This window comes from Carassius gibelio, chromosome A25, assembly GCF_023724105.1.
Source record: "Carassius gibelio isolate Cgi1373 ecotype wild population from Czech Republic chromosome A25, carGib1.2-hapl.c, whole genome shotgun sequence".
Lineage (NCBI taxonomy): Eukaryota > Metazoa > Chordata > Actinopteri > Cypriniformes > Cyprinidae > Carassius > Carassius gibelio.
In genome coordinates, this window is record NC_068395.1 from 3,952,872 (window position 1) to 3,979,842 (window position 26,971).

Consider the following 26,971-nt stretch of genomic DNA (forward strand, 5'->3'; position numbering starts at 1 on the left):
GCATATCTTTAAAGGAATAAAATACTTAAATGATTACAAATAAATAATATAAAAAACAACCGAATTTATTTCCATATTCCCATTTTATTAAAACTCTCATAATCGTCATTACCACAGGATCTTTGGTGTCCCACAAAATTCTTTAACACCACCTGATCCTAATTATCACTAAATAAAGATCCAACTGCACATTTATGGTAAGTCTTAACACACACCCCTTGTCTGGTCAGGAGAGAAAGTAGAATTCTGGTCTTTTCCACCATCATGACTTCAGCTACGGTACTGATCCAGCAGTGAGAGCATATACATAACCACACATCCAACGAGAACACAATTACAGTTTTAAAATGTCACACTTTCTGTCACTGTCAGCTATTCCCATCTGAGAAGCCTAAAAATCTAAAATAAACCCTGCATGAAATGACTTCATAAAAATAAGGTGTGCATATGGTCAGAAACTAATAAAATCAGGAAAAGATGAGTCATTGATGGAGTATAACATAAAAAGGTCCTTCTCTCTTATCATAGAAGAATTTTTTTTAAATCAGGATTGCATTTGTCATTCACACAAAGGGTAAAATAAATAATCGAAATAACAGCCAACACAACCTGACTTCAGTGTTACCAATATTTCTACCAATAACTAAAACACTCAACGGTCAAAAGGCTTATTGTAGAAGCTATTCTGGTTTTGTCGCACCTCAGAACGGCTTTTGTGGTTCAGTAAGGAGGGGATTCCCCAAGGCACTGAACTCATGGAAAAATGCCAAAGGGTATGTGGTTTCTGAGAGGTTCCTCAGCTGCCATTGTTTGTGATGAGAACACAATCCATCAGAATCTTACATCCAAAACCTTCAAAACACAAACCATTGTTTGTTTGTCAAAACCTATTGGGGACTGCTTTTCTTTTTTCATTTTCTTTTTTTTTTTCAAAAAGATACTAATTCAAGCCAAGCAGCTAAAATAAAATCTTTTACACAAATAAAAGCTGAGGGAGATAATTACATAAATGCTTGTTAACGAAAGGCCTGTGCATATGCAAATGCATTGACAACTCAAATCGTTAGAGTTGACCAATCATACACGAGAATCTAATCAAGCAAAATAGCGCACACAAGGCAAGTATGTCATAAAAGAACAAACCCCACCCTGAAATATGGATTTAAGTGTTTTTTTTCCCTCGATTTATTATCTCTACATTTACAATGCTACATTTATTTATGATTAAACACTCTAGGTTTAGTGGCACACGCTCACAGACATACACATCCACACATAAACACATTCAGACAGTGTCCGTCTTTAGTGACTCTCAGCAGTGTGCGTGCATATAGGGGCGTTTTTCTCCCAAGTGTCCAGTGTCTAAAAAATACTCTATTATGGGATATTCAAGTGTGATTCTCAACCATAATCCAGATTTATGATAGAGATACCTCTAGTTTTATTGTCTGTAACGCTGATGTCGGGGCAGTTTGGAAAGACAAAAGGGTTCTTAAGTGCAATCAGTTTTTGCCAGTTGTTGCTTTCGCGTCATAAAAGGCTTGTTGTGATTGACAGAATGGAACAGTCGGCCAATCAGATGATTTGAGGTGAATTAATGTCGAATTGGCTAAATTGAGCAAAAAGTGTTGAGTCTGAAGCACGAAAATGATCTGGCACAATAATTTTAATGGTTTAAGGTATTTTTGGGGAAATCGCATCAGTAGGATTAGTAAAAATGCATTGTGTTTAATCGCAACAATGAACGTGAATCGACTCATACCCACAAGTTAACAGTCACAAATGTATAAAAGCCCAATAGAAACTGCTCAGCGTACCAAAATTTCACTTGATATGCATGTGCGTTCTAAAGCCTACATGCTAATTTGCTTAAGCTCCGCCTTCTGCATTCGGCCCGCCTCCTTGTTTAAAAGCTCTGGAATTGGACACACGTGCAGCGATGAGAGATCTGAACCAACTTGAGGCTTCCTGAACTGCTTTTTTTTATCCGACAGACAATTACAGACGACATGCTTTCAGAACTGTATTTTTCCAAACGACGGATAAATAAATTCAAATTAAAAACCATCATAAAATTCGCCATCTGGAAGTTTAGTGGGACTTTCCAGTCTGAGAACTTCCTAGCAGACGTTGTTCTAGATACTGCTCAACCGAAAGACTTGACCACTGAAAGTCCATTTATCGCAAACCAAAAACAATCACGTCAAGCATAATCTCTGAATTTGAACGCAAAAACCGTTAGAGGATGTTGTTAGAGTTAGTGTTAAGCCGTGAAGAGTCTGTACTGTTTTACAATTCCTCAACCGAAATGTCCTGCAGACAACGGACCCCATGGGATCCAAAGGAATTCCAGCCTCATCTGGCACCCTCGATTGGCTGATCATTTTTTCTGGAGCTTGAAACGGTGGTTAACTACAACCATTTAATTCCGTACTGCAGTAGCGGAAGGATTCAAGTATGTTGCCCTTTCTCGCATGGAATGATGAAAAGTCTGAGACTCAACCTTGAAAGGAAGAAAAATTATAACTTAAGTGCAAAGCGCAAGTGCAATAATGATACTTCCCCAAAGCGAGAATCTGTCGTTTTGAAAGAAAGGGTGAGGATGACGTCTCCCTGTTAGGGAGATGCCATGAAAAACTTGGCACTCTTTCAATCCTAAATAAGGCCAGAGTGGGAGGAGTCAGAACTGAGGCGGGAAGTTCAGTGGCTCCGCCCTAAATGCTATGTCATGTATGTAACAAAGGTTCCACCATGAAATGTTCCAGCACCATGCAGACCAGTTTTGAGATGTCCATCTCTGTGAAAACCAGACTTAGGACTATCTGCCGTACAGGTCATCAGGGTAATCTCGGCTCCGACTGTCACTGTAGCTATGGTCATTGTTATTGTTGTTGCTATGGTTGGACATATTCAAACCGCTCGGGGATGGGTGGTGCTGCACATCATCAACTTGACGATCGCCATACAAGTCCATCTCAACAATAGGAGATGCCCTCGGAAACTCAGAACGAGATGTATACCGTGATGGAAGTGGGACACCACGCGACCCTGAAGGCCCAGGAGCTTCTATTGAGTCTACCAAGGGTTCAGTGTGAAAAAGAGTGGAAATACCGAGTCCAGCAGGCATTTCGGAGGTTGGGTTTCCCACCGGAGTCGTCCTGACCGAGGTCTGTGAGCCACGGTGAATCCGATGACTGACCACGATGTTGTTTCCAAAGCCACCCATGGAGGCCATAGTAGTGCTGCGTTCCCGCTGGACCACGGCCGTCATTCCTCCTTCTGCCATTAGGCGGCGAATCCGAGAGAGCGCATCTTCTCCCAAGCCGGGCTCGGATGCTGACTCCACTAGAAAAAAACAGACAGAACAATGAGATGCTCATATCAGATAACAGTAAAACAAACATTTTCAAGATTCAGATTGCGTAAAAAAAATCCTTCCTAGCACAAACCGACTAGCTAGCAACGGCAATGTTATGGGATCGATTTACAGGGAGAGCGATTTGTATAAAATAGTCTGCCAAATGTATGCATGCACTTAGATGAAAATTTTTTGTTTTGTTTTACGAAAATTAGAAATGTTGCTAAACGATCCCATTTCACTGGCTGCTATAACTTTTTGAAACAAATGTTGCTATATTGCTGCAAAAATTTGCACAAACATTAGCAGGCAGGATTGCTTTACATTATTTATATATATATATATTTTATTTATTTTGTTGTTGCTTGCTGACAAACCCTGGAACAATGCAAAAGCAGAATTACGACAAGGAAGAACTTATTTACTGAGTTTTCAACTCAGATGCTTTAAGTAATGTGAAGCTATAATATTATTATTTTATAAATAATATTTTTTGGGGGTCGCATCCATCAAGTTAAAAAAAGAAGAAGAAAAATAATCACTTGAGATGAAGCACCTTTTGTTTTTTTTCTGTATTAAATTCACTAGATTATCCAAAAACACCCAGGTTATTTAAAACTAAAATATATACAATAATATTTAAATTAAAAATATCATTGCATTGAATTATCAGCAAAATTAATTGTGTTTCGATCATGATATGAAATTAAATATACAGTGAAATAAGTATTTTTTGTTAATGATAAAAAAAACAACAACATCGTGTAAGAGAGTTATCTATTAACTCTCCATGTGTGCACACTGGGTCCAATTAAATCAAGGGCGCAGATTTAATTAGATCAGCTAACAGCAGGTAATAAAGCACTTGAAACAGTAATAACAGTGTAAAGCCCTCAGCAGGACACAACACAGACCTCAGAGAGATCAATCTATTTCACAACATTAGCTATGTCCGACGAGAGAGGAAAAGACAGGATGAGAAAGAGTGAGTCAAAGAACTTACCTTGATATGTGGTGGGCAAGCTGGTCCGGTTCAGCGGTCCCTCTGAAACCGATGCCTGAACCGGTGTGTGTGACTGTGTGCGTGTCATCTCGGAGTGTGCGTGTCTCTCAGTGCTGGTGCTGGCTGTCTGAACCGCTGCAAGAGTAACACATTTTGCAACTGAGTGAACATAATCAATATTACTTAACATGGTTTCAGAGAAATGAACTGGAGAGTTATAGATATCCGTTAGAATCCCTGTGGCCTTGAGCAAGACACTACACTGTTTTTTTTTTTTTTTTTAGCATTAGTGTCATTAAATCTGGGCCATATATTTATTGAATATTCAATATGAATTCAATATATTAAAATCTTAATATATTGATCATGTGGCTATTATGTATCCTAAAACTGTTAATTAGTTCAATTTATTACATTAAAACAGTTAAAACGGTTCAGAAAAACTGTGAAAATCAAACATTTCCTTGTACAATTTAAAATAATTTTATTTCAGTAAAATATATAGAAGATCTGGAGTTTAAGATCACATTTCATATGGTAAATACAAGAAAAAAAAATTGTCAGGGTTTTAAAAATAAAACTAAAACAAAAATGAATTGGTACATATGTCAAGAAAGCAAAAAGGGGTCCAACAAAATAAGACATGTCAGTGTTTAGTTCATTTCTCACTAAAATTTTAATTCTAAAAGTATCATTTTGTTTTAAATATATTTTATAATAATATGATGTGTAGCAAAAAAATAGTTTTTTGGACGCTGCTGAATATGTAGGGAAATACTGCTTTTTAGCTTGTATGCATGTTATATTGGTGCATATAAATGAAAATTATTTCATATTCTGATTTTATTAGTTTATAATCTAGTTTATATACGATTATTTTTACCTAGGTTTTTTTTTTTTTTTTTTACTGTATATTCTTGTTTTTAAATAAGTGGATTTTATGCAAATTACATTTATACAAATGTCTTACTGTGTCTGGATGTGTGTGTGCTCTGGAAGGGGCTGGCTGAAGGAAGTTCTCTCTCTGTCTGCGTCTCGGCATTCTGCAGTCGCACTACTGGTGTCTGCGTCCCCTGCGAGGTCACAGAAGGGGCGGCCTGACGCGGCTGCAGGCCAATAGCGTTCATAAGGCCCATGTCTCGGTCAACTCGCCAGCTGGACCTGCTGGTGCTGGAAGAAATAAAAACAGATGAGCATTTCTGGATCTATGACTATGACAAGCTGTGACTTCAGATTCAGCTCATTTCTGACCCTGGGCGCTCCAAACCGCGGGTTCGGCTGCTGCTGCTCACGGTAAACAAAGAATCCGAGTTCAGATCCGACGGACTGTCTCCATCACTGCGGAAATCACTGACAACAAAACAGATATTTTAGATTTTATTCATCATCTTGTTTACACACCTATGCAAACGTATGCTTCATGTCAGGGATTCATTTGACGATGGCTGATTATACATTATCCCACTTATTACACGGCAAACATATAAATAAACTAATGGACGTTAAATATCATAGTTTATCTCGTGAGAAGTAGGAAACTGATGTTGCAATCCATCAATCTCTCAGCCCAATGTAGGGCATTCGTTGAATCAGATCACGGTCGATTGTACAGTTTAGCATCATCAAACAAAAACAGTTGATTGTAGAATGGCCAATCAGAATCAAGTATTCCGAAGTACCATGCAGCTCTCGGAATGAGCGTTTAAGACTAAGAATACACCCAGACTTGACCAAATTACAAAACTGAACAACTGAATTGCAAAGAAGAAATGGAATTATTGTGACATCCTCCATCTGTCTGCGTGGGGCGTGATCTGATTATAAAGCCATCAGATTGGAGGAGAATTCCTTGAAAGCGATGAGCTGCAAAATTCATGGGGCGCAGGGGTAATGTGGCCTATAACCTTGTTAAAAAAAAACAATAATTGCTTCTTTCCAGTCGAACACCAGAGTTTCCTGCCACTAATGAAGAAGGTAATCTAATGAAAGGCGGCTTCAGGTAACACGGTGGTTTATCAAAAGTCCTCGTATCTGAAAACCGACACTGATCTGGGATCAGGAACTCGCTTGACTATTCAATTGTTGAAAATGAACTGCTGACAGACAGATAATAAATCAACTCTGAGTCTTTGGCATGTTTAACTCAGCAAGTCTATATTGACACAGGCTCTGGAACACGTCTAGGGAAATTACTGGTCGTAAAAATGCGTTTGTTTTTTTTCATTGCGCTGATAAACTGTGTTTGGTTTATCTGTAATTTCCATAGCTACTGTGCTTCACGGTGGCACTTGTTTTGTTCGTCTTGCTGGGTGGTGTGGCGTACTGGTAAAACATCTGGGCTGGAAGCCATAAAGTTACTGGTACCATCCAATAATATCAACAAACTATCATTATCACTTCCTCTGTAGAAAAAAAACTAGAAGCTAGCTAGAGAAAATATGTTAAGGCATAATAGTCATGTTAAATATGAGAGAAATGGTGAATATTTAATGTTAATTAATCAAAAATAAATGACAAACCACTGTTTAAAAGTACGGGGACAGTACTGTGATTTGGAAAGCAATTACTGCTTTTATTCAGAGGGATGCATTAACTGGATCAAAAGTATTCAAGTAGTTTATAATGTTACAAAATACTTCTATTTCAAAGACATGCTGTTCATTTGAACTTTAGATTTATGGGAAAAATCCAGAGTTTGAGTGCCAGTTCGCAGACATTTCCCGATCCCACTCCCCTCTTTCTCACCCACTTCACTTCCTTTTGACCTACTGTCCTATCTAAATTAAAAAAGGCATAAAACCCCTAAAATAAATCTAAAAAAACAATTACGATTTGATAAAGACATTCAAATTTGCGATGGATTAAAGATGCATGTGGATCAGATGTTCTGCTTGGTGACTGTTGTTTACTTACACTGGCCTGCAGATGACCAGGTCACCTTTATTGGTTCCGTAGGCTAATCCCATGCCTGGCTCTGGAAGCCACCGGGCTGAGTTAATACTGACGTGTCTCCTCTGATCTGGAGCCATTGGGTATACTACATTAAACATCATCTGCAGGAGGCCAAGAGAAAGCAGACAATCAAACACACAGAAAAACTAAGTTTTAGTCACAATACAGTCTCATTTTTTACGGCTTATTAGCTTTGGTGAGTCTAGGGGGAAACAAAAACTCACCTTTAAATATCAGTTTATGATATAAAATAAATACATTTTTACATGACTGCAGACATCTTTAGTTTATCAAAAACTCTTACTCTAATGGAGGTCTCTCCTCCGTGTGGCTGCTGTAGACGAAACACTTGTGCCACCATGTGGTCGGTGGAGGGATGGAGCAGGATCCGTCTGGAGGCCAGTCCCACCATCACATAGCAGCCCATGGGTGAAAGACTCACAGAGATTGCGTTTGGACCTGAAATGCAGGTTACAAACAAATCTCAAAGAGGAAATTTCTTGCTAAAAAGTAAAAAAAATAAAATAACATCAATGGTCAGAGTGTTACTGCTAAAATGAGCTGCTGAGGTACTGTTCGACAACACTGACCAAATCTCTTGGTGTACAGCATTTCTCCCAGGTTATGGGGAGCGAGGGAGTAGACGGCTAGGATGCCCTCATCTGCAAAACCCCGCTGGCTGCTGGGAATGAACACGGCCAGCAGCTGGCCGTCTGCTGAAATATCACAGCTGGCATCGTTGTAGATCTTACAGTGAGGAACGAGCACATTCACAGTGGCTAAGATGAAAACAAGAAAAAAAAATGTTTGTAGCTTCTGAAGAAGTGAAACAAGCTACCTATATTCTGATAATGTCATGCCGATTATATGTGCAAAAACACGAGGAAGGAAAACAAACAAAAAAAGCAATAGTACTCAGAAGAATGTAGTACCATTACTGATCTCTGGAAGGTCAAACTTGGTGAAATCCCACCACTGCAGCCTGTAGGTGGTATTGGCAATGTTACTGGCCACAGCTGACTGCCCATCACCTATAGATGCACCTGCAACAGAGCATTATGGGTAGATCTATTTAATTATCTTCACTTAGTTCAAATTCACTATTCCAGTGTTTCTGACATTATGGGATTAAAATGATTGAAAGTGATTTGTAAATTAAACAAAATGAGAAAGATGGGAAACAAATGGCAAGAAATAGAAAAACTGCTTGTTGTACCTGCTAATACTCTGTTAATGGAGGAGTGAGTGGCCAGGCCTGACTGACCCCTCTCATGGAAGAGTCCAGCGTAGGGCAAGTACTCTGGCAACAGGAACCTCCTTCACACAAAAATAACAAGAACGTATACATTAATAAGACATAACAGATACATTATTAGCATAAACATATTAACTCGTATATCTGAATTAATTTATAAATTTATCTAAAGAAAAAAACCACCAAAAATATCATCACAGAATGATATTTCATATACCACTAATATTCAAATTTTAAAAGTCAGTAATTATTATTAGTTTTTTTAAGATATTAATACTTTTCTTTAGCAGGAATGCATTAAGTTGATTAGAAGTAACAGTAAAGACATTTATAATGTTACAACAGATTTCTATGTCAAATAAATGCTGCTCTTTTGAACTTTTTATTCATCAAAGATGAATGTTTTACAGTTTCCAACTGTTTTCAACATTGATGATAATAAGAACATGTTTCTTCAGCACCAAAACGGCATATTAGAATGATTTCTGGAGGATCATGTGACACTGAAGACTGAAGTACTGATGCTGGAAATTCAGCTTTGCATCCCAGGAATAAAATACATTTTAGAATATATTCAAATAGAAAACAGTTATTTTAAATAGTAATAATATTTCACATATTTGATCAAATAAATGGAGCCTTGATGAGCCTAAGACTTCTCACAAAATACATTTTAAACAATAAACCTTTGCATAGTAGTTGACAGGCTATGTTAAACGTCACTAACCGTGGGACAAAGCGCCCAAGAGAGGGGGCTGACATTCGGGCGTTGCGAGGCATACGATGTCTTGTCCTGTCTCCAGGCTCCCTGTGACCGAAAGCGAAACTAAATATTGAATACTTACTCAAAATCCGGGATCAACACAGGATTTCTTAAACTGTAATTGCAATTGTACAGTAATACAGAGGAAAGCATGCATGAGTGAGGACTCAATGAGTTTGATCAGACTCACTCGATGTCCTCATAGTCTCCATCACTGGCCTCTGGTGGCATGGAGGAGGGGTTGTTTGACTGGCTGTCGGCTTGAGAGTTTGACAGCGTCCGTAGGCGATTCTGAAGGGAACGCTGGCGTATGCTTTCTCTCCGAGACAGATACTGGATCATTCTCTGAGCATAGTACGCAGCTGGGGACAGCCTGAGGAAATGTGGAAGAGGAACAGAAAGGTCAAACTCTGAATTTAAAGTCCAATAATCAGCTTTGATTTTGTACATTTAGGCTTTCAAACAGGTACCTGGCAGGATCTGGGTATATGGGATGATCTCTGGAGCCAGACATATCATATCGAGAGAATGGAAACAGTGACGATTCCAACAACCTCCTGAAGAGGAAACAATTAAGTAACATGAAAGGCAAATGTAAACGTGCAGTACAGTGAAATATTTTACTGAAATTTTGCTAATGTGACCACTCCTTAAAAACCAAATTTAGTTTTTGTTCTTTCCCACCTCCTGAGTGAGTCCTCATCCGGATTATCAACAGGCACCTCTGGGTTTAAGGCGTCTTGTGTTGCCTCAGAAGCAGCGCTTGCTGTTGGTTGCCGGTACACGCTTTCCCACTGCCCCGTCTCCTGATTGTACACCAGACCCATAGGCTGCTGGCCCTGTAGACCAGAGGAGGCCTCGCCCAACTCCATGGGCCTCATCTCAGGGGCCTGGGCCTCCACTCGTGCACCCTGACCAGGGTCCTCAAACGGAGGCATTGAAAGCGGCCATGATGGTACATCTTGTGAGGAAGAGGAAGACGAGGTCTGACCGGAACGTTCCCAGCGTTGGGTGTCGTGGTTGAAGGTGAGGAGGTTGTGGCACGAACGGCAACGATTAGGGTGGTTTTGGGAGGGGCCGGCGACCGTGCCTCCGTTTCCAGTGTGGGAAGAGCCGCTGTGCGAAGGCCCAGGACGTTCTGTGTCCATACCACGGTTGAGGAGTTCCTGCATGGGTCCCGGTCCACCCGTCACCTCTCGGCCACCGCCGGGTCGCTCCAATTCCTGCATTCGCTCGTATTCCATAAAGTAACGGCTCAGGTTGCATTGCAAGACGTTGCGTATGGAGGCGGGGTTGTTGCGCTGGGTGTTGTCATAGAATGGGTGATGGCCACTACTGGTGCCGTCATTGCCTCGTCCCCGGTTGGGCTCCGTCCCAGGCAGCACCAGGCCTCGCCCTTCTGTAGCAGACGTGTATATGGGTGATGAAGAGGAACCATCGGGGAACCTGTGCAGGGAGAGGAGATCCATAGAAGAGGAGCTCGTCCTAGGAGGGGGCACAACACCCCTTCCGGTGATGCTTTCCACCCCAATCGCACCTAACCCATGTTCATGTCCCGTGCTCAGCAGACTGCCAGACCAATCAGCCCCAGGGAGACGCCCAGGGGCCTCAAGAGGACGGGGTGTTTGTGACCCTAAGGGATCTATAGTCCTAAGAGGCAAGAGTCCCGGATGCGCAGAGTTCCCTGCAGCCCCGCTGAACACGCTGCTAAAAGCAGAAGGTCGGTCCGTGGAGGTGCGGGTCTGGCTAGGGGTGGGCAAGAAGGCAGAGGGGCCCGACTGAGTTTGCGGTTGAGGCAAATCCGAAGGCTGGAGGCCTGTCGGATTCTGTGTGAATAAGTTCCGCGATGCAGCGCAGCGACTGCACAGACAGCCCAGACCCAAATGCTGCGTGCAGCCCTGTGAGGCAGAGCGGTCACCTGGTTCCGTCCGCACCGGGTACTGGAACCGAGGTATGCTGGGAGGCTCTCTGGGCTCTGGAGCGGGGCGGGACTGATCACCAGCTTGTGATCCAGAAGAGCGAGAGGACAAGATGTGCAGGAAATTGTGCAGGATTGGTGTCCGACGTACAGGTGGAGAGCGTAAGAGAGAACGTTGGCGGAACAAAGCCATCTCCATGCTGTCCATGGGGACCTCGGAGTCATCATCATTCTACAGAAACACAGTAAAACACTCAGAAAATGACGTTTGTAAAAGGGAAATGCACGCAGGAAAAAACAGAATAGCTATTTTGGCAGGAAAAAAGGTTGTTTCTAACCTGCTGGTTGGATGGGTTCACAATAGCTGTTAAAAGATTATGACCCAGAGGATCAAATCTCACCAACCTGGTCAAAAAAAGACAAATTTAGGATTAAGTGTTTTAAAGATTACTAGAAGTATAATGGGTACATTTTTATTTCTCAATGGCCACTATAAAATAACAGGATTGGTTCCACACCGGACACGTTCGGTCTCGCTGGCAGTCTTGACCACAGCAAAAGGTTCTGGCCGGCTCCAGTCCCAGAAGTGAAGTTCGTTGTTGCTGGCGATGAGCAGGAGCTGAGCTGTGGGGTGGAACGCTAGAGAAGCGATGGCAACATTACTCTCTGTGAACCAGCTCTCACTTCCACCCTGGGGAAAGGTGAAAAACATCCACAACATTCATTTAAACAGCAAACGTTTGGGTTTCTAATGCTTAGTATATAATGCAATATAATCAGACCAGAAAAATAGACTTGAGCTGCTACTGAACGGTATGGAAATCAAACACAAAGTAACTAGCACACAAGATAACAATGTTTGCAAAAGGGGAAGCTCCGCACATATTAAAACATTAAACTAAACTGACACTTACATGCAGGTCCCAAATTCGGACTTCTCCATCAAGGCACCCAGAGGCAACTAGGCCTGGGATGGTGGGGTGAAAGGTCACACACCAAGGTGTGCGTCGATGGCCCACTAAAGAGTGCAGGCACTTTCCTGTTTTCACATCTGTGATGTAGATGTTATGGTTGACGTGGGTTGAGGCCACAAGGTTCCTAGAAAAGGAAGAAATGTAAATACAATCTCTGGAAGCAAGGGAAACAGAAGTTTTTTTTAATTATTTTTTTCTCTCTTAAAATATAAATGTTACCTATCTGGACTGAAGGCCAGCAGGAAGGTTGATCGTGGATTTTCCGGCAACTCTACTTTCTGTAGAAATAATTGACAAAAAGAATATAATTTGCAGGCTTAGTGAAGTTTCAGGGTCAATCAAAGACTAAATAAACTAAAATTATCTAACAATCTAACAATTAAGTTATATTAATTACATTAATATTAACTGTTATTTTAAAATAAATTAATCTAACCATAAAAATTCTAAATCTGCTAAAACTGCATTCAATCTGTATAAATCATAATCTTGATGTGACAATTGTTTTATTGTACTGTGCTACACATTTTGAATTCAGCCTCTCAATAACTGTCAAAGAATCTAATTTGTATATTTTATAACGCACACAATGACCAAATTATTGCATTATTATTCTACATTAAAACAAGAACATTAATATTAATATAACTGTTATAAGATACACCACCATCCCTGAAAACTAAATTAATTAATTGTAAAATATTCCATAACAAAAAAAAAAAAAAAAAAAGGCTGCCCACTGCTCCTGGTGTGTGTTCACGGAGCGTGTGTGTGTGTGTTCACTGCTGTGTGTGTGCACTCAGGATAGGATAACCGCAGAGCACTAATTCCGAGGGTGGGTCACCATACTTGGCTACACATGTCACGTCACTTTCATGCACATTAAATACAAAACACTCTTAAGAATAATAACGATTGATTAATTAATAAATTTATAAGAAAACATCTAATAACAAGACAATTTCAGCTGATGGCCTGTATGGGTGTGAAAGCCTTTGAATATTCTTTGCTGCACAATGTTGAATTAATACATAATTTGACTTTGATATCTTGAAAATTGGTCTATATAGAAACATCTGCTGACTGTAGGCCAGACGGAACCATTAGAATCATTAAGATTTATACCCTACCTGGCTTTGCCATTTCATCCAGCGCGTTCGGTCCTCCACCAGCTGCTGCAGGAGTTGCTGGGAGCCCAGCATGCGAGCTCCTCGCTCTCGACCCGACAGGATCAGCACAGAGTTTCTGTTCTGCCCTGCCATTTTTCCTCTCTAGTGCTCCACGGCCCGGCCGGCCTTCCTTGCACACAGGCCGGACACTAACTCAGCAGCACTTCAGCCATGCAGACTAGTGGACAAACACAAAGAAATGAGCTTAAATCAACAAACAATAATCTACAGGTCTGTAAGAAACATCACTTATCAGCAATTCATTTAAAAGACACATACTTATGAGAGTTCATTCACTGATTAAATACAAATTATCAAGTTCATTTGCTCATTCAATGCAGACTTGCAAAATGATGACAGCTCATCTCCAGACAGATGTCTGTACAAAACCAACCGATCATGCAACAGAATCCTTGATTCAAAGTTTTAACAGTTTTAAATGTATCTTCACTAAAAACACAGTAATCTGTTTATTCTGTTAAAGTGCCCAGCTATCAAGTCCACGAAGCATCACTCTACCATCCTTTAGACAACAGATTTGCACAAGTAAACCCTGTGGGTGTTTTGCCATGATATTAAACCAAAACTTGACTTTGTTTTAGTCATTTAATATGAAAATTTGATGTTGCTGAGGACAATTAAAGTCCTAATAGATGTTCTGAACAATGTAAACAATCAAGTCATTTAAATCCACACCATGCCACTGAAATCTTCATTCACATTTAAACAACAGCAAACCACGGACCACAAAACATGGACATTAACAGCATTAATAAAGGCATTTATTAAAGTTTTTTGGTCGTGCAACTATCAATAACTCATTGCCGTGTCTGCCCAAATATGGAAACTGAACTAAGCCACTGTGTTAGCTATCATGTATTCGCTCTAAACGTTTATTTATTTACACATTTCTTAGTTCTAACAAACATATAACCACACATACACTAAGATTGTGTTGGAAGGCAGATAAAACAGCCAATGTATCGATATTTTACAGACCTGTCCTGTTGTGTTTGTCACAGAAATGTCATCGAAGACGCTGTTAGCTTCTTAGCCTGTTAGCCGAGGTGGGTCGTTATTAGGCGACCTGGATTGACAACCCACCGATCCGAAGCACCAAGCGGATTACATGCATGTCATTTAGGAGTATCTCAATCAAACCGTCTGGATTATCGGGACATTGAGAGATTGTATTGTGGTGGCTATAGGAGAAATTATGCTAGCTAACTGGTTTGTGGGTAGCTCTGCGTAGGTAGGCATACTAATCGAGAGCTGACTGCATTGAACTACTTAAGGTCCGTTAATCGAATGCAGAATGAAACGACAGGTAGATTGTGTTATTATTTTATATTTTACAGGTTATTGGAATTCATTTCTTTAATATATATGTATTCATAACTTAGAAAGAATAGTATTTCTAAGGTTTTAAGGCATTTAAATTGTGTTGAAGGAAATCAAAGTCAAAAGAAAGTCAAAGTCCTTGTGGCAGAACTAAGTTACAGTGATTGTATCAGAGCATAACACCATGGTATTTTGATATCACAACGATTAATGTTTACCATATTCACCTGCCAGGGTTTTAGATGGGACTCTGGGGTACTTCAAATAATGAGCAATGATTGTTCACACAGTTTTAAAGCGCTCAAATAGCACATTTATTTAAGCTTTAAATAATTAGGCTACATACTGTAAATAAACTATTCAAATTGTACAAACTGTATCAAATCACAAAGACCTATGATAGGATTGTGCTTTAAAATACAAAGGTAAAATATTTCTAATAAAAAGCACTAATTATTATGCAACAAAAATTACATGTTTACAATATAACCTATTCATAGATTTGTTAATACACAATCACAATTAGTGTGGCTACTCACATTTACTAATTGTATGCATCAAAATTGAGTTTTGCAAGTTTACGTGCATTTTATTTGAGAACATATCTGCTGTGCTTTTTTCAAAAACTGTGTAAATAACATTGCTTCTCACATTCAAATATACCATAATATTTTGGAAATATTTTAGATGACTCCATTTTCAAAGTCTGTACAACAACTCAAGCTCTTCAGCAAGACAATTTAAAGTAATCAAGATGGATACAACATCAAATGCTTATTTAGAGAAAAAATGCTTATTTAAAAATGAATGCTCAGTTAACTTCATTCTCAAACAATAATTCAAAATTGCCATCTAAGAAAGTCTAGTTGTGCTTGGCTCGGCTTCCTTTCAGGTAAGTTTTCCAGCGTTTCACATAGTCCCTGAAAATGGGGGTACTGTCAATTGATGCAAGCAGCTGTAACTGGTTGATGTGCGTGGTGGGGTAGTCCTAGCATGCTAAATTAGGGGCTACACCCAGGGTAAAGTGTCTCAAGTCATAAACCGTTCCAGAACCTGTGTCAAACAATGGCAACATGGCCTTGAGCGACTCCAGTTCTTGACTGAAGAGTACATCTGTTCACACCCTCCTTATGGGCTTTTATGATGACGTCCTCATTGATAAGACAGTCGATCTGCTCATAAGTGACTTCTTTGGATCCAGGCGGTGCTTCATGCAATTGCCCGTTCTCTTCGTCCTTCTCTGGGGTGGGTGCAAACTCTAGCTGAGGTCTGATCTCTGTGGGTAGGACTTTGTCACTGGAGCATTTGTTCCACAGCAGTATAGTGATGAGAGCAAACACAGCACAGATGACAGTCAGAGTCTTGTGATTGATGCGAGCCACCAGACATTGTCACATCACAGCCATGCGGTGATAGTGGAACATCTCAGGAAACCTTTACGGTCCTGTTAGAGCGATTCAGGTGCAGCATCTGCAGACAGAGGTAAATATGGGTCCCGCCATTTTGTCATATAATAACCACAATATAAATACCCCATAAATATAAAATCTTACCATCAAGATCACTGGTATCCTGAAATCGTATGGTTGAGGCTTACACTCAAAATAAATGTAAAATTCAACTTGTTCACATGTTTGAATACAAGGGGTAATTAAAAAGAGTACAAATAAAAAAAAAAAGATTGTCTGTGCAGAATCTTATTGAAAATTGGAATGATAAATAAAGTCCATAGAGTGCTGCTTGTGTTGCGTTGTTGAACATAATAGCAAGATGTCTCTGTAAACCAAGTGAATCCATGTCTGAGTTTGTTTATTTGAAAAATCAGGAACAGGGACCAAGCGACAGGTATGTGCAACAAGTTTCTATCTATTACAATATCTAACTATTGCAAACATTTTAAGACTGAGAAACGGTATCGTTTTTGTCTTTTAAGGTAGATATCAAAGAAGAGTTAAAACACTTACACACAGATGTAAACAGTACAATTAGTACAAGTAATGAAAAATATCAATATTGTGTATAGGTTGTGGTCAAAATTTTACATGCACTTTGCAGTATCTGCAAAATGAGAGGGATCATACAAAATGCAAGTTATATATTTTTTTTATTTAGTACTGACCTGAATAAGATAAATATATAAAAATAATCGTCGAATTTATAAAAATGACCCCGTTCAAAAGTTTGCATACTCTTGATTCTTAATACTGTGTTGTTAACTGGATGATCCACACTTGTTTTCAGGAGTCTTCAGATGGTTTTCAAGCATCTTTTCCATATTTGAACCCCTTTCAACACTGACTCTATGATTTTGAGATCCATCTTTTCACATTAAGGGCAACTGAGGGACTTAACATGTAACTATTACAAAGAAGTTCAAACTGTAGCCCTTCTGTAGCTTCTGAATGGCAGTACTAAATTAAAAACTAAAAATATATTTAGGCAAAATAAGAAAAATGTACACATTCTGTTCAATACAGAACACCGGTGAGCCACAGGGCTGTGTACTGAGCCCTCCCCTGTACTCCCTCTTCACCCATGACTGTGTTCCTGTTATGGTTCCAACACCATAATCAAATTTGCAGATGACACCACGGTGGTAGGTCTGATCAAGGATGACGATGAGTCAGCCTTAACACCTCCACTCTGGTCAAAAAGGCAAAGCAGCGCCTTTAGTTTTTTTTTTTTATACGTATATTTGCACTACTCATATTTTGCACAGACTGCACACTTTTCTAGCTATTACTGTACATTGTCTAAAGTTGTTACTGTAAAAAGCACAGTAAACTATTTCTATAAAAATATCATTGCACTACTGTTATTTTGCGTATAATACATTGTTTAACAATAATTTTGCACACTCATCCAACTGTATTTATTACCACTGTTTTCACGTAGCTGCTGTTCATAATGTGTATATATAATCCTACATTGCTCTGTTCATAATGTACATACAATCCCTACATTTGCATTCCTATTTATATTCTGTATATACTCTGCTCAATACTGTTTATAGCATTGTACATTCATATCATAGCTTCACTTACTCTGCACTGTAGATAAAACACTATATTCTTGCACTTCTGGTTAGATGCTAACTGCATTTCATTAGCTCTGTACTTGTACTCTGCATAATGACAATAAAGTTGAATCTAATCTAAAAGTTTACACCCCTGGCTCTTAATGCATTGATTTTCCTTCTGGAGCATCAGTGAACGTTTGAACCTTTTGTAATAGTTGCATACAATCTCTCAGTTGTCCCCAGTGTGGAAAGATGGATCATACAGTCATTGTTGGAATCATACAGTCATTGTTGGAAAGGGTTCAAATATCCAAAAGATGCTGGAAATCTCTTTTATGAAGAACAGCGTGCATTTAAACTGTTCAGGACGAACAAGGGTCTCATGAACAACTATATTACTATACAATTTTTTTGGATCACACAGTATTAAGAATCAAGCATATGTAAACATTTGAACAGGGTTAATTTTTATAAAATAATGAACATTTTGCAGATGTAAAATTTTGACCACTGCTCCATTTGGCAATATAGTATGTAATATGTATAGTTATTTTTATATTATCATGCCGTGGCAATGTTAACTGTTTATGTCAAAGTTTATTATCAAAGCAGTTAAATATTTTCCTTTCTCAAGTAACCATTTTTCATTATTTGTATTAACGTCTTAGCAACTAATATTTCTTACTGTACATTCTGGAGTAAATAACTTTATACTGTTATTTACATGACACAAACATACTGGAGAAAAGAAAAACTTTTACATGATGCATAATAATCAGAAAGGGCATTTCTAAAATAATAGTAATAATAAAAAAATAATAATGAACAAATATAAGTTCATTAAAAGTGTTAAAAGGTTACTTACAAAGACACTGCAATAAATGAAAGCATAATATGAGCTTTGCAAAGTGTACAATATCAGACACACCGACAACATCAGATTAGATACAGAATATCAGATTATTTCTTATTATTGGTTAGATTTTAAGCAAATGAAATGTTGTCAATTCTTCAGAAATTTTCTTTGTAGAAGTTGAAGCCGAAATGCTCACACTGGGCCTTGATGGCTTTGGCCAGAGCAGGAGAACCGCAGTAAAACACACGAACCTTTCCTTTCTTTTCCTCAGACACCTTCTGGAAAACCTGAAAATGCATTTAAACACTGATAATGAAAGATATTAGGGAGAATAGAACAGAATAGAACAGAATAGAACAGAATAGAACAGAATATCGTTTCATACTTTGGCCCAGTCGGGTCTGCCTGGCTGTGTACGTGTGCGAAGCCCGGTGATGGAATCTCTCTTCTCTTTCTTGGCCAGCAGATCCAGAGCCATCTGCAGACCAATGGCCTTCATATCATTCTTACCGAGGGCTGATGTCATGTACATGTGCATCTCCAAAAACCGGCCTGAAAACATAAAAAAACAAGCATGATTGACCACTTCAGTGCCAACCCTATCGCCCTCTTTCTTCGGTTCTCTCTTACCCTCTGGCTCTTCATCTGCCTGCTCCATCTCCAGCTTGGTCAAGAGACTCACAAACCACTCAAAGGATTTCTGATCTCGGTTGATCCAAATGAAGTCCACCTGGAGGAAGTTAGAAGATATTTACAAACTTCATAAGATTGAAGTTGTTCATTAGCTTTGATGCTATCTATGTAATGTGTAGATGTATGTTTAATTGAGCCAATTTCAACTATGAGAATCAACAAGTCAAGATAAAAAAAAATTAGTTGAACTGACTTGTACAGCCAGATTGATTACTTAATCATTTAAGACAGCATCTGAACTTATAGGAATAGGAATAGTTGTCCCAAAAAAATGACAATTTGCTGAAATATTTTTTTTTTCTGCTTTTTATTCTAGTTTCCATTTGACTGATCACCACTCTCACCTTCCTCAGTTTCATTTCGTTGTCTTTTATGGTTTCACACCTGGAATAATTGAACTTGGGGCAGTTTTGCTTTCTCATGTGATAACTGAAAAAAAATTTAAAAAAATAAATGTTACATACAATTAAAATTTTTTTGCATGTGGGGTTTTTTATGCAAAGAAAACTTTAGTCCTACCGGCACATAATACTCTGCAAAATGGATGCAAAGGGAGTAATGCCGATTCCAGCACCAATAAGCACTGCATGTTCAGATGTAAAGATCTGTCGGGTCGGGGTGCCAAAAGGTCCATCCACATAGCACTAACAAACAAACAAATAAAAAAACACATTCCTAAAGGTTTACAGTTCCTTGTAAGACAATTACTTTGAATAAATAAGTGGTGAGGAATCAAGTACCATGACATTAAAATGAATTACGTACCTTAATGTTACAATATCTGTGATTTTCACCTAATTTAGCTGGAAGCTGGAAGACAACAGAAAATAAGTCAGGCTAATGTATATCTTACATGTAATGGAACATATATGTTCTGCTTTGTTCAGACAGAAACTCACTTCTCTTGTAGCCGGAGAGGCATCTCCCAGGTCTGTCTGGGCTACTGGGTCACTGATGGGCGTCTGGGAGTTTGTTTGTGTTCCACTTGTCCGGTACATGGTCAGTTCAACATCATCATCCTTATTAGACGCCTCAGTTTTGTTGCAGCATGTGGACTTAAAAATGTCATTCTGCATGGAGAAGAGTTTATATTGTTTACTAAAACTTAAATCATAAAACAATTTTCATTACTTGAGTATATATATATATATATATATATATATATATATATATATATATATATATATATATATATATATATATATGAAAACTGTAAACATAAAAATTGAAACTAATTTAAAATAAACTATAAAAGTACCTTAATGATACAAAATAACACTGACATGAATAATATTAATAATGTTCATCATCTGGCTGACTACGACTTGTATAAATTGTTCTACAAATCCTGTCATATATGCACAAACTGACAGTCACCACTTAAGCACATAAGCTATTACTAAATATTGTAAAAACATAATTTTCTGTAAAGTTGCTTTGTAACGATTTGTATTGTAAAAAGCGCTATACAAATAAACTTGAATTGAATTGAATTGAATGAAGAAGATGACATGTAAATGTCTATTTTATAAAACTTGTTTGAAGTTCTTACTTTGCAATTTGAACTTGTCTTTCCATAAGATTAAATGGCAATACCCCCCCCCCCCCCCCAAAAAAAAAATACTGGAGAGAACCCACTGATATAATAAAAGAAAGAGAGTCTTGGTACTATATTATCAATGATGTGCTTACGAATTGACCCCACCTATAAAGAACTAATGAACTTCTGTCACTATTGACAGAATGTCACACACAGCTTCTGTGGATGATGTAGAAAAGCCAAGACCTGCGTTCTGCTCTCGTGGTGCTTGTTCCTCAGGCTAGCGGTGAGCCTCTTGCTGCTAATGGTCTGACATTCTGGCTGTCTGAAATACTCATACAGACGGTTTGTCCACTGGCCCATAGAACGAATATGGAGCCACAGCATATCTGTTTGTTTGAGGGAATATGATTCAGCTTGGAAACCTTTAATCACAGCAGGCAGTTACATGCAGTTTGTTTATTTCAAATGTATTGTTTTAGTAAGAAAAAGAAACTTAAAAAAGAAATCTTAGATTTGTTGAAATCAAATGTCATTGTTTTAAGCAATTATTATTATTTTTTTGCTTGTTGTTTTAAGACATTTTATTCTCAGATTTGCTTGAAAATTCTTATTTTGTTAAACATTTGTTTTGTTGTGTAAATTTGTTTTGTATAAAACTATTGTTCTGTTTTGTCTCAGATTTGTTTAAAAAACACAAATCTTATTGTTTTAAACATTTGATTTTTATGTGCAGTTTTTTTTTTTGCTTTGATGTTTTAAGACAGATTATATTCTCAGATTTGGTAAAAAAAACTTATTTTGTTAAAATTTTGCTTTTTTGTATAAATTTTGTTTTGTGTAAAATTCTTTTTCTGTTTATAAAAAATTTTTTTGCAAGAAAACTTAAGACAGAATGTCTGAAAACAAGTCTCAGACAAATCTAAGTGTTAAACATTAGCCTTGTGAAATGTTTGTGTAAATCTATTTTATTTTTCTTTTGTTTTGTTAAAAAAATGTTTTGTTTTGGAAAGAAAAATAAGCACGTCAAGAAAGACTGTCTGAAAACAAGTCTCGGATTCGGCAGTTTATAGATTATTTTACTGCAAATAAAGAAAGAAAGAAAAAGCATTGGCTAAAAAGATTTTTCTGCAATGCATTTTAATTGCATTTAAATGCACATACAACTAAAATATAAGCAAATCTCTGCAATCTAATAGAAGGGTACAAGAATAACATAACTATATGCTTTGTAGTGGTTTTACCTTGCTGCTCAGGAGCGCTGCTGATGGTGAACGGATGCCACTCATACTTGGCGATAACAGGAATGTTTATATACACATAATCCCCAGGTTTGAAGTGAAAGAATGGAGGCCTCTTGATTACCAAATGTGTTACCTTCAAAACACAAATAAATGGCAGAAGAGGTGAAGCTTTCAGCATGGATGACTTACTAAATGTTCCAGTAAACAAAATACACCAAAATATGTACATTGGCTCAGATTTGTACCTTTGAGGGCAATAAGTTGACTTCAACTATGTATAGCCCACCCATGCGGGATACAGCTATTCCAACAACTTTCTCAATGAGGAACAGCACTCCTGGCACGACAAACCATTTCCAAAAGTTTGCACAGTGGACAATCAACAGGGCCCAAACCCAGATGTAAGAAAGATGGGACCAGTAGAACACCTACACAAAAACAATTTTTTTCATTGAACATATGCTTTGACAAAGCACATTTGAATGGTATTTGTTTGTTGGTATATATGGCTGAAATGATGTGCTGCAATTTGCAAACAGGACTGTAAAATAAAGTGCAACCGGATTCTTTGCTAACTTGATTTTAATGGTCTTGAAATAATCTTCTTTTTCACATTTTCCAAACCAACAGATGTTCACAGAAGCAACCATGTGCACATTCTTGCTTCTCATAAATGCAATCAGCAAGTCATCACCTCAAAATGACCGCTGCGTCTGACGAATGTGCTGGAACACACCACCATTAAACAGATGAGAACCTGCAGAATGACGCCTGTGATGGAGGCCGTGCCATTGACCCACCCAATCCCAGGACGGATGGTGAGAAGATACTCCCACAGCTGATACATACCATCAGTCTGAGACATTCGGGCTAAAAACAGAGAGAAAGGGATACTGAGAAATATTTTCTATTATTATTTTGCTTTTATTACAGTCTGTTAAAAAGTTATAGACTTTACACACTCAATTTAACCCTATAAATCCTACATGATATGCAATCTTTGATTTCAGGACGAAAATTGGACTAAAGCAACTTAGGCTTACTTAATTATCCATGCATAATTTTTTATGTATTAAATATGATTGTATTTAAATATCAACTTATTAAGAAATGAATTATAATATTGGGAAATAAACAGTGACAACTGATATTTATATGCATTTTATGTAAGTAGTCTGATATACTGTTATTAAGACCTCATTGTTTTGCAATACAGACTACCAGAATTTTATCTTAATTTTTGGCCATATATATATATCAGCAACTGTAACAAATTACACATTTTTCCATATTTAATTCCGGACTGAATGCTTTTTCTTTCTTGAGTTTGAGATCTATATTTATTATTGTCATTTATAACAATTGAATAAGTTGTATTACAGGTAATTAAAATTCATGTTTACTTTTTTGTCCATAGAATGGACATCAATGGAGTCCAATGTTGTTCAGGCCCCATAAACTTTCAAAATACCCCTAAAAAACTATTCCTTTAACTGAATTTGTTAATAAGTTTATTACAGTTTACCAAAGTTCATGACGTGAGCACCAGTATGTACAATGCTGAAGATCAAGATGGCGTAGCCCACGATCTGATGCAGTAGAATGTTCTGGTCCAGAGGTAAGACCTTCACCACCCAAGTGGCACGTAGCCATGTCAGACAACGCCTCAACATCAGCACCTGCAGGACAAAACCCTTTCACTACAGGAAAATGAAGCATTAGATGAATTCATGAGTTCAACTCACCATAACAAAAGTGCAGTTGAGGTTGAGACACTGGCCGCAGCCCCTGGCCACCATGAACCAGGGTCCTCCATGCACATTCTTTAGCATCGCGATGATGAAGAGGAGCACATTCAGGACGGCATACAGGCAGAGGAAGAGCAGCTTGCGGCTGTTGTTGTGCCAGTACGCCCGCGTCAGGTAACGAGGAGTCTTGCATTTCTTCTGCTCCAGATCGGGAGGTTTCAGCCAGTTGGCGGCACTGAGTGAAAACAGAGAATGCAGAATTTATTTATTTTTTGGTAATTTTGCTAACAAATTTTGGAGCATTACTTTTGAGTACATAGGGATAAGTTGGTAAAGAGTTACTATCTACGAGGAGAATCATAACATTGCAAACTTTGATTCAAACCAAAACAAGATTTGAAAATTGGACAAAAGATTTTATGTAGCAGCTTTAATGAGAGAAATAACTATACAATCCATAAATCACTGCAAATTAAAAATGACAGATACATGTTAAATTACTGATTTAATGATAATGTGTATACATAAACAACATATTTAGTTTATTGCAAATATGTTTATAGATACAGATGCGAGTATAATATAGACTAACTAAATCATATTATTCACAGTGCTTTATGGGAGTGGATGGGCACTATTTTGGCACAATTTGCAAAACTGACTGGTGGAGATTTCTTTGCGGAATCATGGGTAATGTATTATTTAATCAGGAATATCACTGTTAAACTTGTTTTTAACAAGTTAACATTGAAAGTCAATAAGTTATTGACTGTGGCACCTATACATCTCTATGCCAGTGGGGGATGTCTTAATGAGAGAGTCTTTGAATCAAGTTGTCTTTATGAGTGAATCATTGATTCATCCACTCAAATGATTCAAAAATGCTGATTCATTCAGGATCCAAACATGTTTTTATGAGTGAGTCAATTAATCATTCTGTCAACTGATTCATTCGAAACACTCAATCATTCATTAATGGAACACCGCTATTGTGTTGCTCAGACATGTACAATAATTGACTTTATTTGATACCATTTTGTTGCCAAAAAAAAAAAAAAAACACTGGCAAACCTGTTTTTGAAAATATAATAGTAGTATTAGTAATAGTATTAACTTCTTTCTCGCTGAACTGTAATATAAAAAATATATTCGCAGTTGTGCTATTGATCAGAAAACCAGTGATCTTGTGATATTGCGTAATCATGTCTCACCTGATGGTGAGGTTCTCCATAACCTCAGGAAAGTTCTCCAGCTCTGCCTTCAGCTCTTCAAACGTGATAGAGCCGCTGTTATCTTTATCGGCAGATTCAAACAGCGCCAGCGTCAGGTCATCCAGCTTTTCCTCGGGAAGTGAGATTGCACTTTCACTCAGACAGGATTTCAGAACTGTACGTAACTCATCTGGGTCTATGGAACCACTGCCTACATGACAAGTCAACACAATAATTGAATTAATGGTTTACCGCAGAGTGTTTAACAAAGTGTAGGATGTGAGGATAACATGTTTCTGGATCAACATTGTTGTTTATGGCACAAAATTTCTGTCAGCCAATCAAGAGGAATATTGTGCCCAGGAACGCAGCAAGATATAGGCCAATACGTGAATAAATCTTTCTCTCTTAACCCTTAAGTACATTCAATTTGAAGTACTTTATTTGCTTGATTTTGTTAACATACAATATAGCCAAATTAAGCAATAAACCACTTTGCACAAAACATTTTAGCCCAGTAAAACTTTCCATTTTTTTTTTCCTTTTTGAATAAGAATTGAAATGCTCAAAACGTACGTGGACCAGGAATTTTTTTTTACTTGTGTAAATCACTTTTTGAAAACACAATAAGTAAGACAAAAATGCATAATGGGAGCACTTCTCAAACTCAGTTGTAACTCTATTGTCAATATTCTGAGATTTTTAATCATTTATTAAAAAAAAACAATTGTCTTGTGCTAAGAGCTGTTAATACATTAATCGTGATTATTCTCCCAAGATATTTTTTGGTGTCACATGTTAATGCATTTATGTTTTTTTAAAGAAACAAAATATATAAATATGTAACAAAGATTTAATTTCCTCATGCAGAATCTATTTTTAGCAGTTAAACATTTGAAATCATATTACATTGTTTAATTCTTTAAGTCGTTATTTAAACTTGTTTTCAATTATTCTAGTTATAATTTGAATGTAATACAATCTACCACTGAATTCTAAAATGATGTGCTGTCCACCTTACCATCCACATCATAGACCCGGAAGAGGAAGTGTAGTTTGTCAGTCTCACTGCCATGGATCAGAAGCTCTAAAGCCTCGAGAAGTTCATCCAGACTGATAGAGCTGCTCCCATCAGAGTCAAACAAGGCAAAAAACCTCTCCGCAAAAAATGACTACAACAACAAAAACAGGAGAGAAGAGATGATCAAATTGAGATCTTTGAATAAGATAATAACTTTGGATCGGTAAGCTCACCTCTTTTACTTTCAGAGCTGTTTTAAACTCATCCAGGTCGATTTCTTTGTCATCTCCTGCAATGCTCTCAAACTGCTTAGTGACCCACTCCAGCCAGCGTGTGTCTTCTTCTAGACTCATGTCTCTGCTCCACACAGTCCACACACACTGTATTAACAGTATCAATTCATAAGACAAATGCATTCCCACTGTCCTCTCAGAATCATATTTAATCCATAACTACATGCATGTAAACAATCCTTTGCGGGAAACATATATTTTTCAGACAACTGTAACATACAGCATCAGAAAAGTGGTTGAAAAGAAAGTCTGATAAGTGTAATATGTTACGAGTCCACTAATATTTGTTCTCATGGTTACATTTTAAAAACCTGTAAGTAAATAGACGAAAGCAATATGTATCTAAAAAGGAATCGTTTAGTATTAGCATAACTGTACGTGTAAATAATGGTTTAAATTAGAATAACTGATATATGTATGTATGTATGCATATAATGGTTTAAAAATACACATTATACTCACATTATTGTTAAATAATAATTTTAAAGCATATATTGGAATATATGTAGTGTTATGTATTTATAGACCAGTATATATTTATCTGTGTATATATTTATATACATACGTATATACACAAACATAGAACACATACAGACAGACAAATGTTAGATAG

General features: G+C 37.7%; 2 protein-coding genes across 2 annotated transcripts; both read right to left on the reverse strand.

The window, feature by feature from the left end:
- Positions 1-64: 64 nt before the first annotated feature.
- Positions 65-14,709, reverse strand: LOC127946973 (activating molecule in BECN1-regulated autophagy protein 1B). Its single transcript, XM_052543834.1, has 19 exons — positions 14,392-14,709; positions 13,354-13,570; positions 12,443-12,501; positions 12,164-12,347; positions 11,768-11,940; positions 11,588-11,654; positions 10,016-11,481; positions 9,802-9,888; positions 9,522-9,704; positions 9,296-9,376; positions 8,530-8,630; positions 8,246-8,356; positions 7,904-8,092; positions 7,618-7,772; positions 7,275-7,414; positions 5,613-5,711; positions 5,332-5,531; positions 4,362-4,496; positions 65-3,345 (listed from the first exon to the last, which is right to left on the reverse strand). Exons 2-19 carry the CDS (start codon positions 13,483-13,485, stop codon positions 2,819-2,821), a joined length of 4,089 nt encoding a protein of 1,362 aa, XP_052399794.1. The 5' UTR covers positions 13,486-13,570; positions 14,392-14,709; the 3' UTR covers positions 65-2,818.
- A 3,510-nt stretch (positions 14,710-18,219) lies between these two features.
- LOC127947432 (NADPH oxidase 5-like) lies at positions 18,220-26,418 on the reverse strand. Its single transcript, XM_052544545.1, has 16 exons — positions 26,299-26,418; positions 26,066-26,216; positions 25,045-25,255; positions 23,831-24,068; positions 23,611-23,764; positions 22,780-22,955; positions 22,331-22,513; positions 22,086-22,218; positions 21,088-21,230; positions 20,201-20,371; positions 20,067-20,111; positions 19,821-19,945; positions 19,646-19,730; positions 19,239-19,338; positions 18,994-19,160; positions 18,220-18,895 (listed from the first exon to the last, which is right to left on the reverse strand). Exons 1-16 carry the CDS (start codon positions 26,416-26,418, stop codon positions 18,764-18,766), a joined length of 2,334 nt encoding a protein of 777 aa, XP_052400505.1. The 3' UTR covers positions 18,220-18,763.
- Between the last annotated feature and the right edge of the window lie 553 nt (positions 26,419-26,971).